General features: G+C 32.3%; 1 protein-coding gene across 11 annotated transcripts; it reads right to left on the minus strand.

The window, feature by feature from the left end:
* Window positions 1–124: 124 nt before the first annotated feature.
* On the minus strand, window positions 125–15,661 carry LOC100777530 (SPX domain-containing membrane protein At4g22990). Of its 11 annotated transcripts, none has more exons than XM_014762427.3 (13): window positions 15,532–15,661; window positions 15,287–15,407; window positions 11,205–11,289; window positions 11,038–11,114; window positions 10,019–10,139; window positions 9,384–9,695; window positions 9,084–9,197; window positions 6,930–7,384; window positions 5,798–6,099; window positions 5,127–5,299; window positions 4,161–4,351; window positions 3,521–3,654; window positions 125–352 (listed from the first exon to the last, which is right to left on the minus strand). In XM_014762427.3, exons 4-13 carry the CDS (start codon window positions 11,088–11,090, stop codon window positions 345–347), a joined length of 1,863 nt encoding a protein of 620 aa, XP_014617913.1. In that variant the 5' UTR covers window positions 11,091–11,114; window positions 11,205–11,289; window positions 15,287–15,407; window positions 15,532–15,661; the 3' UTR covers window positions 125–344. The 11 variants fall into 11 exon arrangements, with proteins under 11 accessions (XP_014617913.1, XP_014617911.1, XP_014617909.1 ...); XM_014762425.2 differs by lacking the exon at window positions 125–352 and adding an exon at window positions 2,546–2,988 and having other exon boundaries at window positions 11,038–11,109; window positions 11,205–11,281; XM_014762423.2 differs by lacking the exon at window positions 125–352 and adding an exon at window positions 2,546–2,988 and having other exon boundaries at window positions 11,205–11,281.
* Window positions 15,662–16,775: the final 1,114 nt, after the last annotated feature.

The raw sequence follows: 16,775 nt of genomic DNA on the forward strand, positions 1-16,775 counted from the left end.
AATTAAAAATATAGTTAACCCTATATCTATATTTCATTATTCACAGGTTTACTGTGTGACACCCTCTACCCCTCACATATATACTAATAAGGAATAAAAAAAATTCAAATATTAATTAAAAGTATTTTTAAAACATTTTTTTTAAACAAGTCTTTCAAAGGGAAAAAAGGCTCACATTCATTTTCTTCTACATCATATTCAAACTTGTCCAAATAAATAATAAAGTATTCTCGACTCAACAAGGTCTTCATACAATTAATATAGAACCTATATCCTAATGTCACATCCTATCAGAGCGTTGTGTTCTCGTGTCCTCTAGCATGAGGTTCTTCATAGTCATCCACCTATTCATCTGCTCCCCCGAACACAAAGTTCAAGATCATCACAGGATCAAAACACAAACAGCAAACCGGGAGTGAGTTATCACATTGCTAACTACTAGAGAGAAACAACACAACATATAGTAGCCAAATACAATTTACTTAGCATATCTCACATTATTTCATCACTTTGTCCTTCATCAATCACACTTTTCATCCATCAATTACACCTTTCAATCATCAATCACTATACACAGAAATCACACACTCCGATCAAGACATAATAACACATCAATTTCATAATAAACAATTAGCAAGCATATGCGACAATTATGCTAAGACTCAAGCCTATATGCAATGTGGTACCATGTCAGTGAAAAACCACCCTGGGGCGCTTAGGAGTACATAACAAGACACACCACACAATGGGTTTGTCAGGTCACTCTCACTAAGTAAGATCATAGGGAGACCAGTCAGGGTCACGATGTTTTGCGAGAATGCTCCAACCATATGGGATCAGCATAGGCTTAAAGGAGCACTCAAACCCGATGACCCCCAAGGCCTACACTCCGAAGAGTCCGTCAGGGCCTCTCCCTCCTGATTCAGGTCCAACCCCTAAAATAATTTTTGCATGCAGACACTGCTCATGAATTATACAATACCCATGACCTTACACTCGTGTTTTAAACACGTTCAACACAATCGCACTATGATTTAACACTGGCTCCTAAATAGGAAACCTACATTTTCTCTTTAACACTGCGCATCAACGCTTTTCTCAAGATAACACTGGTCGGGTTATTGTACAATTCATAGCTTACAACACAAGTAATTTCACATCAAGTGTTAACTACACACTTATCCACAACTAGAACTCATTCACAATTTCACTTCTCATAGTGTGACAATCCACCATCACATGTTTACACGTATCTCACAAATTAACACATGTTCAACTTTACACTTATACTCAATCTCAATAACAATATTATAATCTCAAAGCAACATATTCTTCTACAATTCATCACATACTCACAATTTGAATCATCATTTCATATCCTCAATATAACAATTTATATAAAACACTATCACAATATTAGGACTAAAATCCCTTAACTAATATTACACAATTATATCAAAATCATAGGTCGAAATATACAAATATCAAGAGCACAATTTATCAAGCAATTTTCATTAGAACATCAATATTTTATTTATAATCATAAAGGAAAAATTGCAATTTAATAAACACCTCAAAATAAAACCTCAATTTAATCCTCTAAGGATCCCTACACATGTTCTCACTAATCCCCAACTGTGAATAACTCATCCCTTACCTCTAAGCGGGCTCACGTGTCTTCAACCAGCGATAGCAACATCTCTAGCGGTTCCCGGAAATTCTTTCAATTATTCATCCGACTGCTCCGATAGAATTCCCAAACGTCAGAGAGACGGAGAAGAGATTGAAACCTCCACTTATGCTGTCTTCATGCGATTCCTTTTTCTCCCTCCACGAATAATATCTCGCAAATCCCAACGGTGGAAGCGTGCGTAATTGAATTTCGAACAACATATCCAAATTTCACAATAATCCAACGGTTAACGAAACCGGGATCGTAGTTTTACCAAGACAGCTCTGGGTTTCTGCGGGAAAGAAAAAGGCTACAATGCGAAGGGTGTTTCTCTCAGTTCAGACATGATATCAAAATTCCCAACGGTGAGAATGCTCGGAATTGTGTTGCGAACATGACACTCAAATTTCACAACGATCCAACGGTGAACGGGTTCAAGATCATCGTTTTTCTGAGACTGGTTTGATGGGCTGCGGGAAAATGAAAGGGTTTTGAGAGGAGAAGGGGAAAAACGAAAATGAGGCCAAAAGGAGGCAGCTGACTCAACATAACTATTTATACCTAGGGTACTCAGCCTATTATTTGCTCTATATTTATTTATTTTTTACTAAAAAGCTTTTTAAATTTATTTACGAAAAATTGGGATGTTACATACTGTGCCCGTTTTTGTCACCAATTCTAACCATTTAGGCATTTACTAGCTCAAACAAGGAGTTTTAGGCTTGATAGTTACAAACCAAGCTTGAAATTCGATTATTGATATATACTACATTTGCTAGGTGCATTCTCCTTGTCAATTAGATTTCTTGTTTAACAATATTTAGTTCAACTTTCTGATTGAAACACTCAATATTAGGAGAAAGAAGGTCTATCTTGGAAAAGAACAATCTTCCACAAGGGAGATTTGCTCCTACATTATCCATAGAAACATAATAGTAGATTTCAAAAACATCATGCTGTCAACCTGATTTAGGTATCTTCTGACACGAGCTAATACAGCATTTTTAACTACTACTCACCGATAAGTGACTAGTTTACACAATCCACTATATACACTTCAGGCTAACTGCTATTACTCTAATAAAGAGAGTTGTATCTGTAGCAGGTAGCAATAATGGATGAGATGCAAATGAGGAGTGCAGGGAGTAAGGTGGTATTCAGGAGTTTACTTTCACTGAAATACCCAGAGATTGTTATTGTTCCATCTGCAATTACTCGAGCTAGAGTTCCAGCTTCTGTTGACAGCAATCCCCCATTGAAGGTTCCACGTGAAAGCCTTGATGACATCATTTTTGACAGAAGTGAAAGGTTCACTCCTGGATTAATTGAGCAAATTTTGGTGAGGGTTACCGATAAGTGACTAGTCATTAACTAGTAATGAATGATGAGCAAATTTCAGCTTCAGATTTTAGCCTAAGATTTGAACCAATTTAAATCTTTGACCAAGTCATTAACTAGTAATGAATGATGAGGCAAAAAATGGATCTAAAATATTTTCAGATGAGAAGAAAAGGCACCATTCTGAAATTTAAGATTGTCACATAAAGTAAAATATCAGGTTATTGCCAATAACTGAGAAATAATCAACCTATTCAACAATTGATGGACTTTGTTCATGCAACACTTCCATGTTCTTGAATGATCTTTTAAGTGGGTTTCCTGATATCATAATCAAACCTTATTACATGAAGGTTACAAGCTAACTATGTACCTATTCATAGTCATCAGAATAGTTAAAGTATTGCCATTTTCATCTGATGATGCAAGGTTGCCAGCAAACCTTCTATTCATGCCAGTTCTGTTTATTACTAAATAAATTTCAGGCATTACAGAATGAGAAAAAATTACCTTCAAGAACTTCAGCAGACACAAATGTGATAAGGGCTGATCCAACATATTGAGTCACAGAGTAAGGAATCATTATGTGGAAGCTTAAGAGTAGTCCAATGCAAACCATGATTTCTGATGTCAGTAGAACTTGCCTGCAAGCAGAAGCCAACCAGAAAGGAGAGATCAAATATGTGAGCAAAAAATAAAAAGAGGTAAGACTCATCCAATCGAGATAGCAGAAGATAAATGTGGCACAATCTCCATTTAAAATGTACATTAACCCATGAACTAGTTGCTAGATTTCTTATTACAAATCAAATCCTGGAGCTTTTTGAGGATCAGAAACAAAATAACTGTTCAAAATGGGAATTTTAAGGATCAAAAGGAAAGTAAAGCTAAAGGTAAACATTCTTTAATGTTAACTAGAGTCTAAGTTTGTCCAATATAATTAGCAATTCCTTAAGATTTTATATACACTATTCTTGATTATAATGAAAAGGACTAATGTTCTATAATGGAATATGATTCATTCATCATAAACTGTCTAGTCACTAACAAGAAATAATGATAGAAAGAATTGAACTTTGGTGTTGAACTGTTGATGATGATGATGATGATTAGTAAGAAAATATGTTTTTAATAGTACTTGAATATTTACCTTTCTTCAAACATATTGCTGATGTAGTTTCCAACAACAATATTTACTGGAAGCACAGTAAGACCAAGGCATGCGAGAAAAATGGATACGTTGCTGGTTGTCCAAATAAAATAGTATTCCGTGACAAGGCTTGATTCAGCAAGTATGATCTCCATTGCATACTTAAGCATAAAATACACAAATAATTGAACCTGATAAATATATTTATAGTTAGTGCAAAAAGCACATAGTTGAGATGATTGCTTCATATTCATATTGAAGAAGGTTCAAAAAGGAAGGTATATGGAAAATGTTTAAATTTGTTCTATTTAAGTCTAAGCATATATTTTCACCAATCTTACTGAGGCTTCTCCCTGAATTGAAGTTTAAATTTTCTTAGTCATACTATTAGTATGTCTCATTTTCTAAAACAACCTACAGTTATACCTGGTAAGTGCAAAATCTGTAATTCAAGTTACTATACTTAAACATGTAGTTAATTCATGTAACATAAAGTAACTTGGAAAACCAGGGATTGTTTCTTCATATGACTGTCAATTCATTTATAAGACTTGAAGCTTCAATTATGATATGAGCAGATAACCAGAGTAGTTAACTTTTCCAGAATTTATTAGGTAGAGGCATTCATGTATATTAGTTTGGGAAAACAGAGCAGTGGTTCAATGGTGAAAAGGGGAAACCCTTAGAAAGAGAAATCTTTCTCCTGTTCATGTTCTGTTCATTTTCTATCGAGCAATAAAATCAGTCTTCTCTTTTTCTCTATTTCCCTTTGCAGGATACTAAAAGGAGTGGTTTCTGGATATCATATTTCTTGATTTGTTTCCTTGTTTTATTTCAGTAGGAATAGGTATCCAGTATTAGTATAATAGGGGCTAGTGCTTTGTATTTTCTCACATAAAACCAAAGTTCATTTTAGATTATTGAACTGCTTAATCTCTGTTTTCCTCCATAATATGGGTTTCTCACCTTTACTGATGGCGTAAGTAACTTATATGCCACCACAATAGAAGTGACAGGTTTCTTAGTTTCTTCAGCATTATCATTTTCTTCTTCTCCGTCTTCATCCTGCTCCTTTGCTTCCGAGTTTGTTAGTAATGGTTGTGTGTGCTCATTCTCTACTGCAACATGTACTGCTGGTCCTATGCATTTTGACAAAGCGCAAAAAATAACTAAGGATGAAGCATAAAAAGGTTATTGGAGACTGCATTTTTTTTATCGGCAAATATTAGTAATTAATATGTTGTTAGTGGGAGGATTCGAACCCATAACCTTTTTTTAGCTTCAACCCCTATGCCCCTCCCCCAACCACCAGGCCATCTTATCCCGATTGGAGACTGCATTTACTAACATTGTATCTAAGAACTCAACTATGTGGCATAGGAAGGGATGAAGGTGTTGTCAAGAAATAGTAGATACAATCATGATAAGAAAAGTTGATCTTATAGAATCATTTATGGAACTCTTATAGACAAAACAAGACCACAATGAATTTTCTCATGTTGATGGAAAAAACAAGAACCATCATTATCGTTGGTGCATAGGCGTACTTCATGTCTGATACATATAGAAGAGAAAAGAACCATAAATAAAAGTGAGTTTCATATATGTAATAGAAACATGCGGTCTTGCTGACGTACCTGTGTCTGCTTCATATAGCACAAGATTTCCTTGATTCTCATGTGCTGGTTCCTTGAAACAAATCCACAACCACAGTAGATAGACAAGCCATGCAAGAGCCATTACCCAGCCAGGCAGAGTATCTTGGTTCATGGTGAACTTGTAAATCATAAAATTTTTCTGTAACAAACAAGCCAGAGCTGGACCACAAGCCATTCCCAGAGCACTTGCACTAACAAAACCTGCTGAAGCTTGCATCCGAAGTTTCAATGGTACACAGTCACTGATATACCGCCTATTAACAGCCCTTGCAGAGCCTAACCTGAAACATCATTAAATTCACCACATCAATAATCATTATGTAAATGTTCGTCTTAAACATTATGTACTTTATAAAGTGTTGCATTCGGTTACCAATTAATCAAGAGGGTAAGCAAATAATACAGTGTTTGAAATATAGGATATCAAGCTACAAAGGTAACATAGGAATACCTGAAAATTACCTTATTTGTACTTTTTTTTACTAATCCATTGTGTTTCTTGTACTAAATTCAAGGGTTTTCTTTAAAGCAGCTAGCACCAGGTTTTTGTGTGTGTGTGTGTATACAAATGAGAATTAAAATATAGACTTTTAGAAATTTTAAGTGGTCATGTGACCATTAACCAACTTTTAATCTTTGATCACCCATGTATGGTTGTATGGAGAAGAGCCTCACTTAATACACTCCCTATTTACATCTATATATATTTAAGAAATCTTGGTCATTCAATTGAAACAGATGCTCAAGATTAAAAAAAAAAATCTTAACCATCTGTATATGGTTGTATAATGTATGGTCAAGATTAACTCCTCTCACCACTATATATGCTCCCATGCACATACATTTATATATCTAAGGTATATCAGATACAAATGGTTCTTTAAAGTCTAAGTTATGCTACACTAAGTTGTGATAAAATATACCAAAATCTGAAGTAGCTATGCTTTACTAACAAGATAAGTCCAAAAGTTACAGGAAGGAATCGTGCAAATTTTGTGACTTGATCAACTGGCTATAAGTATAATATGTAAAAGTCTTTTTCTAGCATGTGAATATCATATAAGTTTCCAATATGGAAAGTATGAAACATTGAGTGACAGGAATAACTTACCCACAGAAAAGACGTCCCATCAGAAGAACTACTATTGAATTCATATCAAATGCCAGTGCATACAACATGTTCCCAATTAGAAGAACAATGCTACTGAATACAAGTGGTCTTAGATATGATCGGTTCGACCAAGCACTGAAATAAACTGAAGAAAACACCTGTGCAACGGCCATTGTACCGATGACCACACCACACACACTTGCTGCAGCTCCAAGGCTCAAAGTATAGTTGTCTGCCGTAGGTACAATAATGTAAGTGTTCACCATATACAAAAATGTATTTGCCAAGTTCAAAAGAAGTGACATAAAATGATATCTTTCATCAACAATGTGATCTTCAGATGGAGATGGTAGCTCCTCTTGCATGATAAAAGCATGTCTTCCCAAAAACTGAAGGAAGTTTGTTGAGTTTGATAATCTGTCTACAGCTTCTTTGATAGAATCAAGAATAGGATCCTTCAAGGGAAATCAGAAGGAGAATGTCATCCAGTGATGCAAGAATACCTTAGGGGCCGTTTAGTTTGAGAAAACATTTTCTGTTTTTTGTTTTCAAAAGTTTGAATAGGAAATAGTGAAAATAGAAAATGAAAACATTAAAAATATTGATTTGGCTGTTTCCTGTAGGAACTTTTGAAAACAAAAAACAAAGTGAAAATAAAGGTGGCCTCTTTGTAATTAAAAGTGAAAATAGAAAATAAAAGCAGAAAACGTTTTCGCAAAGTAAACAGACCCTCAGATGTTATGAATAATTAAAAAAAAAAAAGGATAATGTTGTGAGAAGTGAAAACTGAGAACCCATTTACAATCATTAACCAAAGTTTCAAAAATATAACATTATGCCTCTAAAAATCAAAAATGGAATTCTACCTTGCAAATATGGTCTGTTCCTTGTATGTGATTTAGCTTATGTCAGTTCATAGTTTATAATCAGGGAAATTAAGAACCTGTATTATTTTATCAATATATACAACAACAACAACAACGCCTTATCCCACTAGGTGGGGTCGGCTACATGGATCAACTTTCGCCATAATGTTCTATCAAGTACCATACTTCTATCCAAATCATTAAGTTCGAGATCTTTTTTTATAACCTCTCTTATAGTCTTTTTGGGTCTTCCTCTGCCTCGAATTGTTTGTCTTCTCTCCATCTGGTCTACTCTCCTCACTACAGAGTCTACTGGTCTTCTCTCTACATGCCCAAACCACCTAAGTCTAATTTCCACCATCTTCTCTACAATAGGCACTACTCCAACCCTCTCTCTAATAGCTTCGTTTCTAATTTTATCCTGTCGAGTCTTACCACACATCCACCGCAACATCCTCATCTCCGCTACACCTACTTTATTCTCATGTTGGCTCTTGACCGCCCAACATTCTGTTCCGTACAAAATCGCCGATCTTACCGCAGTCCGATAAAACTTTCCCTTTAGCTTGATCGGTACCTTTGCATCACATAACACCCCCGATGCTTTTCTCCATTTCATCCATCCTGCTTGAATGCGATGATTCACATCCCCTTCAATTTCTCCATCATCCTGTATTACAGACCCAAGATATTTAAACCGTGTGACTTGAGGGATAATATGGTCTCCTATTTTCACCTCTGAGTTAGAAACCCTCCTTCTTTTGTTGAACTTACATTCCATATACTCCGATTTGCTTCTGCTTAGGCGAAAGCCATGTGTTTCTAGAGCTCGTCTCCAAGTTTCCAACCTCTCATTCAACTCCTCCCTCGACTCTCCAAGGAGGACTATGTCATCTGCAAAAAGCATGCATCTCGGCGCTATCTCTTGGATTTGTTCCGTGAGGACATCCAAAATTAAGGTAAAAAGGTAGGGGCTAAGGGTTGACCCTTGATGCAAACCAATTGTGATGGGAAAATCGTCTGACTCTCCACCCTGTGTCCTAACACTAGTCGATACCCTATCATACATATCTTGGATAGTTCGAATATATGCAACCCTAACCCCTTTCTTTTCTAGAGCTTTCCACAAAATCTCTCTAGGCACTCTATCATACGCTTTCTCCAAATCAATATATATTAGTTTCAATATCCCTATGCTTCTCTTTTCTCTCCCCCAAATTGGTATTGATCAAACACAAGAAATGGTAGAGCTTAGCAGTATCATGCATATAATGGATCAAGAACTAACCTGATGAGAATATGAAGGCTGGTCATATATAGAAATGTAGCTTCCTTGACTTTGCTGTAAATCCTGAAGGTCTGCCAGACCATGAGATAAGACTCCAACAACAGCCTCAATGCCCTGCAAAGAAGCGATTACATGATACTGCCTAAAACAAACAAAGAGGAAATAAAAAGAAGCTACTACATGATACTATCTTACATTTTGTAACATTAATGTTGTAACATTAAACAGGATGATAGATCAGCTTCAAACAACTTGAAGCAAAATTTGAAAAATGTTTGTATTCAGGGTTAGAAACATTACCACATGCCTGAAAACCTGCCTTAATTGGGAATAAGGATGATTTGCACGCGTCTTGACATAATAGTCTGTGAATTTATAGCCGAACCGTTTATCAAACTTCTTCAAGATCTTTCTCAAACCAATAACATTCATTTCCACAAAATTAAGAAGCCTTAAAAGATCTCGTCCAGCATCTCTATATGCTTCTTGGAGTTCAGAGATGATTATACTATTTGGCTGCTGGAAAAGAGCATGGTGTTCTTGTCCAATATCTGACAGCCTATGTGCAAGTACTCCTTGTTGTTCAAGCAGAAATAAAACAATTTTTTCTATCTGAAATTCAAGATCAAGGAAAGATTACTTAGAATTTATTGACGGTTTTATGGATAGTATATGATTAATAAGACTCTTTGACCTCAATTTGTTTTTTGAAAAGTTTAAGTGGCATTTTGCTAACACAAAAGCTCTCTGGCTCTTCTCTCCCATTCTTGTAAAACAATTCCCTGAAGTACAAGTTCCTGTTTGGTTTGCTTCATGTGGTTGGTTTCTAAACTTCAAGGTTAAATACATAACTTTCAATTAGAAAAGAGATTATATTTAGGTACATGATATTTTTTCCTATTATATAAAAATGATAAACATGTCTCGTCAGTTACCTGATTGTCTAGCAGCATTGAGAAGTCTCTGAGAACATTGTGGCGATTTTGAGCTCCAACCTCCATTTGTTCTACATATCTCTTGACTTTCTTCTTCATTAACTTATAGTTGATGTAATATCTGGAAAAAAAATTAACATGTATTACTGAAGTTAAACCATCATTTCTGGCTTTGGTGCAAGTATTATTACCACCATTAAAACAAAAAGGTTGAAAATATTATTACAAAATAGAAAAGAATGAATTGAACAATATTAAAATTCATCAACCATGCCATAGAAAAAATGAATAAGAAATAATATTATGAAATCATCTTTATGTCTTTTCATACTTATTATTTAAAGTTGATTGGTGGTTCAGAGCAAGTGTGTAGATGCTTAATTTTATTGTCTTTGTCTCTTAAAATCCTTCTCTTTAGATGCTTCTTATCAACAAGTTCTGAAGGCCAAAAAAGACTTCTTATGAAAAGGTTTAATTACTCATTTGATCTCTATACTAGTACAATCTTTACAATATTGTCCCCACGCCTAGAAATTACTCATTTTAATCTCTATTTAACTCATTAGTCCATTACATACACTTTTTAATCTGTTTTATTCCCTATAATTTTGGATGGCATGGACTAAAACAGATTAAAAGTGTATATGTAGAGACTAAAAAGTAATTTTTAAGTGTAGGGACTAAAATGTAAAGATTGTATATGCATAAGGACCGAATAAGTAATTAAATCTTATGAAAACTATCTTTAATAAAACTGAGCTAGATTATCACTCAGAAACATGCTTAATATATATAAAGCCATAGTGTTAAGTGTTAAGAAGGCATAGTTCTGATACAAAGTCAAGTAACTCCAAACTAAAGCAAAGAAATAAACAAAAGAAAATGAACTAAATGTGATATATAGCAGAATCAAGATGATGTAAAACAGGGAAGGCATGGTATATACTACTTAATTTAAATAAATAAATAAAAATCCTTCAAGAATTTGACAGTAGCTGATCTCAGTCAAATAAACGTACCCTTTCCATTCTTGAATCTGTAATTCTCTCAACTTTTTACCGTAGCCAACCATACTCAAGAAAGAAATATCACTGAACTGTAGCAAACCAGGAACAAGAATTAAGACACCTACAAAGCTACATAACAATGTCAAGCTTTATAAGATTGTGTAAATAGAAACACAAACCTGATAATAATGGCAGCAACTCTCTTTCCTCTCAGATTAATACTTCAATAAGGGTACAACATCATGGACTTTGGTAGCTGAAAGACTGAAACCACACTTGTTAAGCTGGAACACTTTAGTTATCAATAAGGGAAGCACAACATAGAAAGAAATAACACAACACAAATGAAAAAGAGCATATTAGTGAAAACTTATGATCTTTTCCATGCACTATTGATATCATAACTCAATAAACACAATAATCACATTTTGAAATGCCAGTCACAGAAGAAAATCAGCACTAAGTTCAAAATCTAAAACAGCATAATAGTGATTACCAAAACTAAATGATCCCCAGGATATGAGGAAAGAGAGAGAATCAGAAAGTAGAGAAACCAATGCCAAGTTCAAAATATATATTGAAACGCCTTTGTCCATCATGTCATTGTCAGAGACATACATGGCTGTAATGTCTTGACTCTTGTGTGTTCTAGTTTCATCAGCAACAACAACAACATACATAAACAATTCAGAAACTCAAGTTCCCATGACAAAGATAAGCCAAGAAAATGTGGTTAAACGGTAATTGCATGTGACTGAAAAGGCTGTAAATGAGAATCACAAAAGTTTGGCACAGGGGAAGTGGAAGTAGGGTGTTGGCATATTGGATTGGATTGACTTTGAAGAGAAAAAATCATTCGACTATGTTATTTTAATTTTCTTTAATTTAACATCGAATTAATTTAATTTAAAACTTTAAATATTTTTATAAATCAGTTTGAAGTGATTTGAATTAAATATTATTTGGTTTTAGACTTTTTATTTTTGAGAAAATATTAAATAAATATAATTAAAAGATCAAATATTTCATATATATATATATATATATATATAAAACAATGGAAGTTAGGAGAAGAGTAGCACGTGACAATTCAAGGATTGATGTTAACCATCCTGATGAGTAGGAGTAGAAACCATCTAACAACCTGACACCTATCACCTATCCACATCTCACCTCACTTTTTTTCAAAGAGGATCACTATCGATTAATTAAAAATTATTTTTGATTAATTTTTAAAATAATTATTATAAAAATTAATGAATTTATTTCCTTTAAAAAAAACCAACTAATTTATTATGCATGACAGTTAGTATCAACGTATCACAATTAATAATTTTTTTGGTTGATTAATAGTAAAAAAAATTATACTGGCATTATATAAAAATTAAACTTAATTATCTTTCGATCATTAATTATCATATAATTAAAAATAAAAAAACAGTGCATGCATCATCAGTATTAACCTTTTTTTATAATGTCTTGCGATAATAAAATTATCATATATATGATAAGTATGTACAATTTTTACTATAATTATTTTAAAATTTCTGATTATTTGAAATATAAAAATTGTTACACTCAGAATACATATCTATTAAACTCATTTAAAATTAATAACTTTTTAATTATTTTAAAAATCATTTCTAAAATTATTTCTAATTAATTCATAACATAAAAAAATATCATGATAATGTATCAAAATTAAACTCTATTTAAAATTCTGTCATGTGTTCTCTTTTCAGTGTCATTAAAATAGTGTTAATTATTAGAGTAAATTATCTTTTTCGTAGGGTTTTTTTATGACTAAAAGGGGGAAAAATCCGTCCAAACACAAACTAACGAATAAGGCTTATAAGTCAACCAACAAGGCAAGACTACAAAAAGAAGAACAAGTAAAGAAAAACTGAGTTTCCAAAGAAATAGTAAGACCGTGTTTCGTGAAATCATCATCAACAGCATTCCCTTCTCTGTCTTTAATAAGGCATGACTCTATTTCTGAACTATTGATCTATAATATAGTATATACCAATTTAATAGTAATTGGTAAAAATGGGAATTGTATTATGTTTGTGCTAAAAAAATTAATGAAGTTGATCGACTTTTATCTTCTCCTGAATTGGTTTGTCAAATTTAAGAACTGTATGTGGTCACCAAACGTGAAACAAATTATTCAATAACTTATTCTAAATATTTTAACAATAATAATATAGCTTAATTAGATTTCTCGATGGAAATTTGTGAAATTTCAAATGATATACAGAAATCAAATTGGAAGATTTTGCTTTTAGGATACTCACTTAGGAGTATGTTTGATTTAGTGGATGAAAATAGAAAAAATAAAGATAAAAAATAATTAAAATGTATGATAAAAGATGTGAGACCCACGTGAGGTTCAGATAATTTCTTTTCTATTTTTCTTCTTTTTCTCGGCCAAATGCATCCTTAAAAAAATCTTTTCCTGTCCTGATATATTATTGCTAAGGAATCTCTAAGAAAAAAACGACAACCAAGCAAAACTATATTGACTTAGAGGAAATATTTGCGGCTACAAACATTAGTGCAAAAGTTAGTTATCAATATTATACAACACACAAACACGAGTTTAGGATCTTTCCATTAGGGGCAAGTGCAGCAAGAGAGAAAGACAAACCTACATGTAGGTGGTGATCGATAGAGAGAATCTTAAGGGCACACGTGTATACAAAATTATTCTTTCAAGACTTGTGCCACAGCTTGTTGTCACTAGTTACTTATCCATTTAATTTTCTGGGATTATGTATAGCTAAATCTTGAAAAATCGTGCAATATGTACTCAAAATACAATTTTGGGCAAACAAATAATAAGTATTACTGTTGTGTGAGAGCAAGCAGTTGCTTATAAAGTTCTTATAGAAGTTACTTATTACAATCAAGATTGTTTAACCATTAAAAAACAAATTTTCAAGTTAAAAATAAGAATGGAATTTTTGTGTCACTACTGAGTAGAGAGATAAAATGGAACCCACTAAAATAAATTAAAAACTCAAGTTAAGTTTTACTGTTAAAATTAAAGATTTTTATTAACTTTTATGTGACAATAACTGGTCCACTAAAAGAAAATTAAGAACTCAAATCATTAGAGATGCTCTTACACTAATTATTTTATGATGACTTAGTCCCAATTACTCTTCTAATTACTAAAGAATTTATCATCGTTAATCTAACACAAAAATTTGTTCACACATATAGAAATGATATAATAATTTTTTTCATACATGCATAATCTAATTCTCTTTGTCTCATTATAATTGTTATTTTAAATTGTTTCACACAGATTAAAAAAATTTAACAAATAGATAAAAGAGAATAATAATTTTTACCATTTTATCATCATTAATTTATTTTTTATTTTTATTGCTCATATCATTAATATTATAAAGAATATAAGCGAAATAAATATAATTAATAATTTTTTGAGGATTAATTAATGTTATATTAAAAAATTAAAATGATAATTATTTGAAGAAAAAAATTCTTATAGGATGATTATTATGAGATGGAGGGAGTTTTTTTTAGGTTTTTCTATATAAAGTAAGTAATATCAATAATTAATGCGAGAGAATTCAATTCTAACACATGCACGCACATTTAATATCAACCATTAATTTTCTCATTAATAATTAAAATTATTTATTGAGTTGTTCACTTCAAAGGAATCCAATCCTACTTTTCCTTTTTTCCTGCCTCTTTATGTTGAAGACACTTGTTGAAATAAGAACCAAAGGAATCCATGTTGACATGAGGAGAGAAATTAACATGTGTTTCAGACTGCCAAGAGACTCCAAGTGTCACTTGAACTATGACAAAACACTCATTAACAAGGCTTTATGCATAGTTATACAATAACATAACACTTTAAAAATACATCCTCCAAATCGGCCACACGATCAGAGGCAGATCCTTTTAATTTGAAGAAGTTATATATTTCTGCCATTAGTATATATCACATGGAGTCACATGAACAATGGCATGACACTAATGAACAAGGATTTTATGATTTATATGTAGCTATAGATTGACATAACACTCATGAACAATGCCATGACACTAAAAAAAGACATCCTCCAAATCGATCACACGATCAGAGGCAGATTCTTTTTAAAGAAGTTTTAAGTATCATAGGATTCAAAATATATATGAAGTTTGTACTTTTAATTTGTTAATGAAAAGGTAAAAAATATATATATGCACGTATTCAAATTAAGGATATGCAATGACTTACCATAGCTGAGATGAAGATTGAAGACAATATTATTCCATGAGTGCAACACTTCTGCTTTAATGCTTTAGACACTTGAGTTCGAGAGAAAAACAGAATTCAATGGAGCAAATTTAAAATTTACCTGAAAATGAAAACAAGTATAGAAAGTTTACTACCTGGAAACAACAGAAGCTCCTGGATAAAGTAAATATACATGTAACCAAGTGAGTGAAACCAACAAATTCAAGTTTAGAGGCCAAACTCACCACTGTATACAGAACTGAAACTGTGAGATACACTCTCTTGGCTTTTAGAACATCAAAAGGGCACGTTCACATATATGTTATCCAAAATCCACCCCTCCATTAAATTTATAGCATGGTAAGAATCACCGTGATGATCTTAGCAAATGATAGATATTGCCAAACCTTTTTATCAGTAGCGGACACGCGTTTTGTCCTGAGTCCAAAAGTGTCTTTATGCAGGTTAGTTAATTATTTTTTTAACCCAACTTATGAACAAACTAGAGTACCTTTTGAATATGAACACTACAAAAACAAAAAAGATTTCTAGAATTTATCAGAAACTATAGGGATTGCTCTATTGATATAAGACTTAACACATACTTTTCGATAACTTTATGTGATATGATGTTTAACAATTCAACTATTCAATCATAATTATGTATTATCATAATTTTTTGTCGAATCTTATAAAAATTAAGCGATTATTAGGATATAATATAAAAAAAACTGTTATTTTCATATATATATATATATATATGTATAATTTTAAAAATATATAAGAATTTTCAATTTGACTATAAGTTAATTTAAAATAAATTTATCTAAAAAAAAAACTTGTGTAAAATAAGATTTGACAAGTACTTTGTGATTATGACACATGACTTATCATACATATAATTTATAGTTGAGTGAAAATATAAAAATTAATTTATGCTGTTAATACATTTTAATGAAATTCAAACAATTAACGCTAATAATATACCAAAATTAAACATAAAGTAATGTCTCATCCAGAAATTATGAGCATGTTTGAAAAATCAAATAAAAAAATCATTTGAGACATAAATATTTTTATAAAAAAATATCATTTTATTTTATTTGTTAGATTTACATTGGACGTATCTCATAATAATTTTAACTACAGAAAACATGTATTATATATAATTAATTTTATAGATATCCACAAAAATGTGAAAGAAATACTCCAAAACTTGCTGACTATGTTTCAGATGTGGACATGTGTTTGGCTACCTACTTCCTAAAATAAAATATTTACTAAAAGAACACAACAAAATCTAGTTTTGGGTCTATTTTGTGGCAGAGACAGGGTGTCCCTTTCCAATGTATAATATGTACCATTTCACATGAGTTTCATTTTTAAAACACATAATTCATTAATTTGTATGGTCCACAAAGAATATTCTTCTTGTATCCATATCACAATGACGAATAATATACATGGTCTCACTTTTTCCCACAATTTC

Source organism: Glycine max, chromosome 9 (assembly GCF_000004515.6).
Source record: "Glycine max cultivar Williams 82 chromosome 9, Glycine_max_v4.0, whole genome shotgun sequence".
Lineage (NCBI taxonomy): Eukaryota > Viridiplantae > Streptophyta > Magnoliopsida > Fabales > Fabaceae > Glycine > Glycine max.

Bases quoted from the DNA above. Each gene is read 5' to 3' on its own strand.
- LOC100777530 (XM_014762425.2), bottom strand. From the start codon at position 11,090: ATGGTTGGCTACGGTAAAAAGTTGAGAGAATTACAGATTCAAGAATGG. The intron at 9,198-9,383 runs GTAATGTTTCTA...GCTTCTTTGCAG, and splicing joins GGCAGGTTTTCAGGCATGTG to GGCATTGAGGCTGTTGTTGG. The intron at 7,385-9,083 runs GTTAGTTCTTGA...TTTCCCTTGAAG, and splicing joins AGCCTTCATATTCTCATCAG to GATCCTATTCTTGATTCTAT.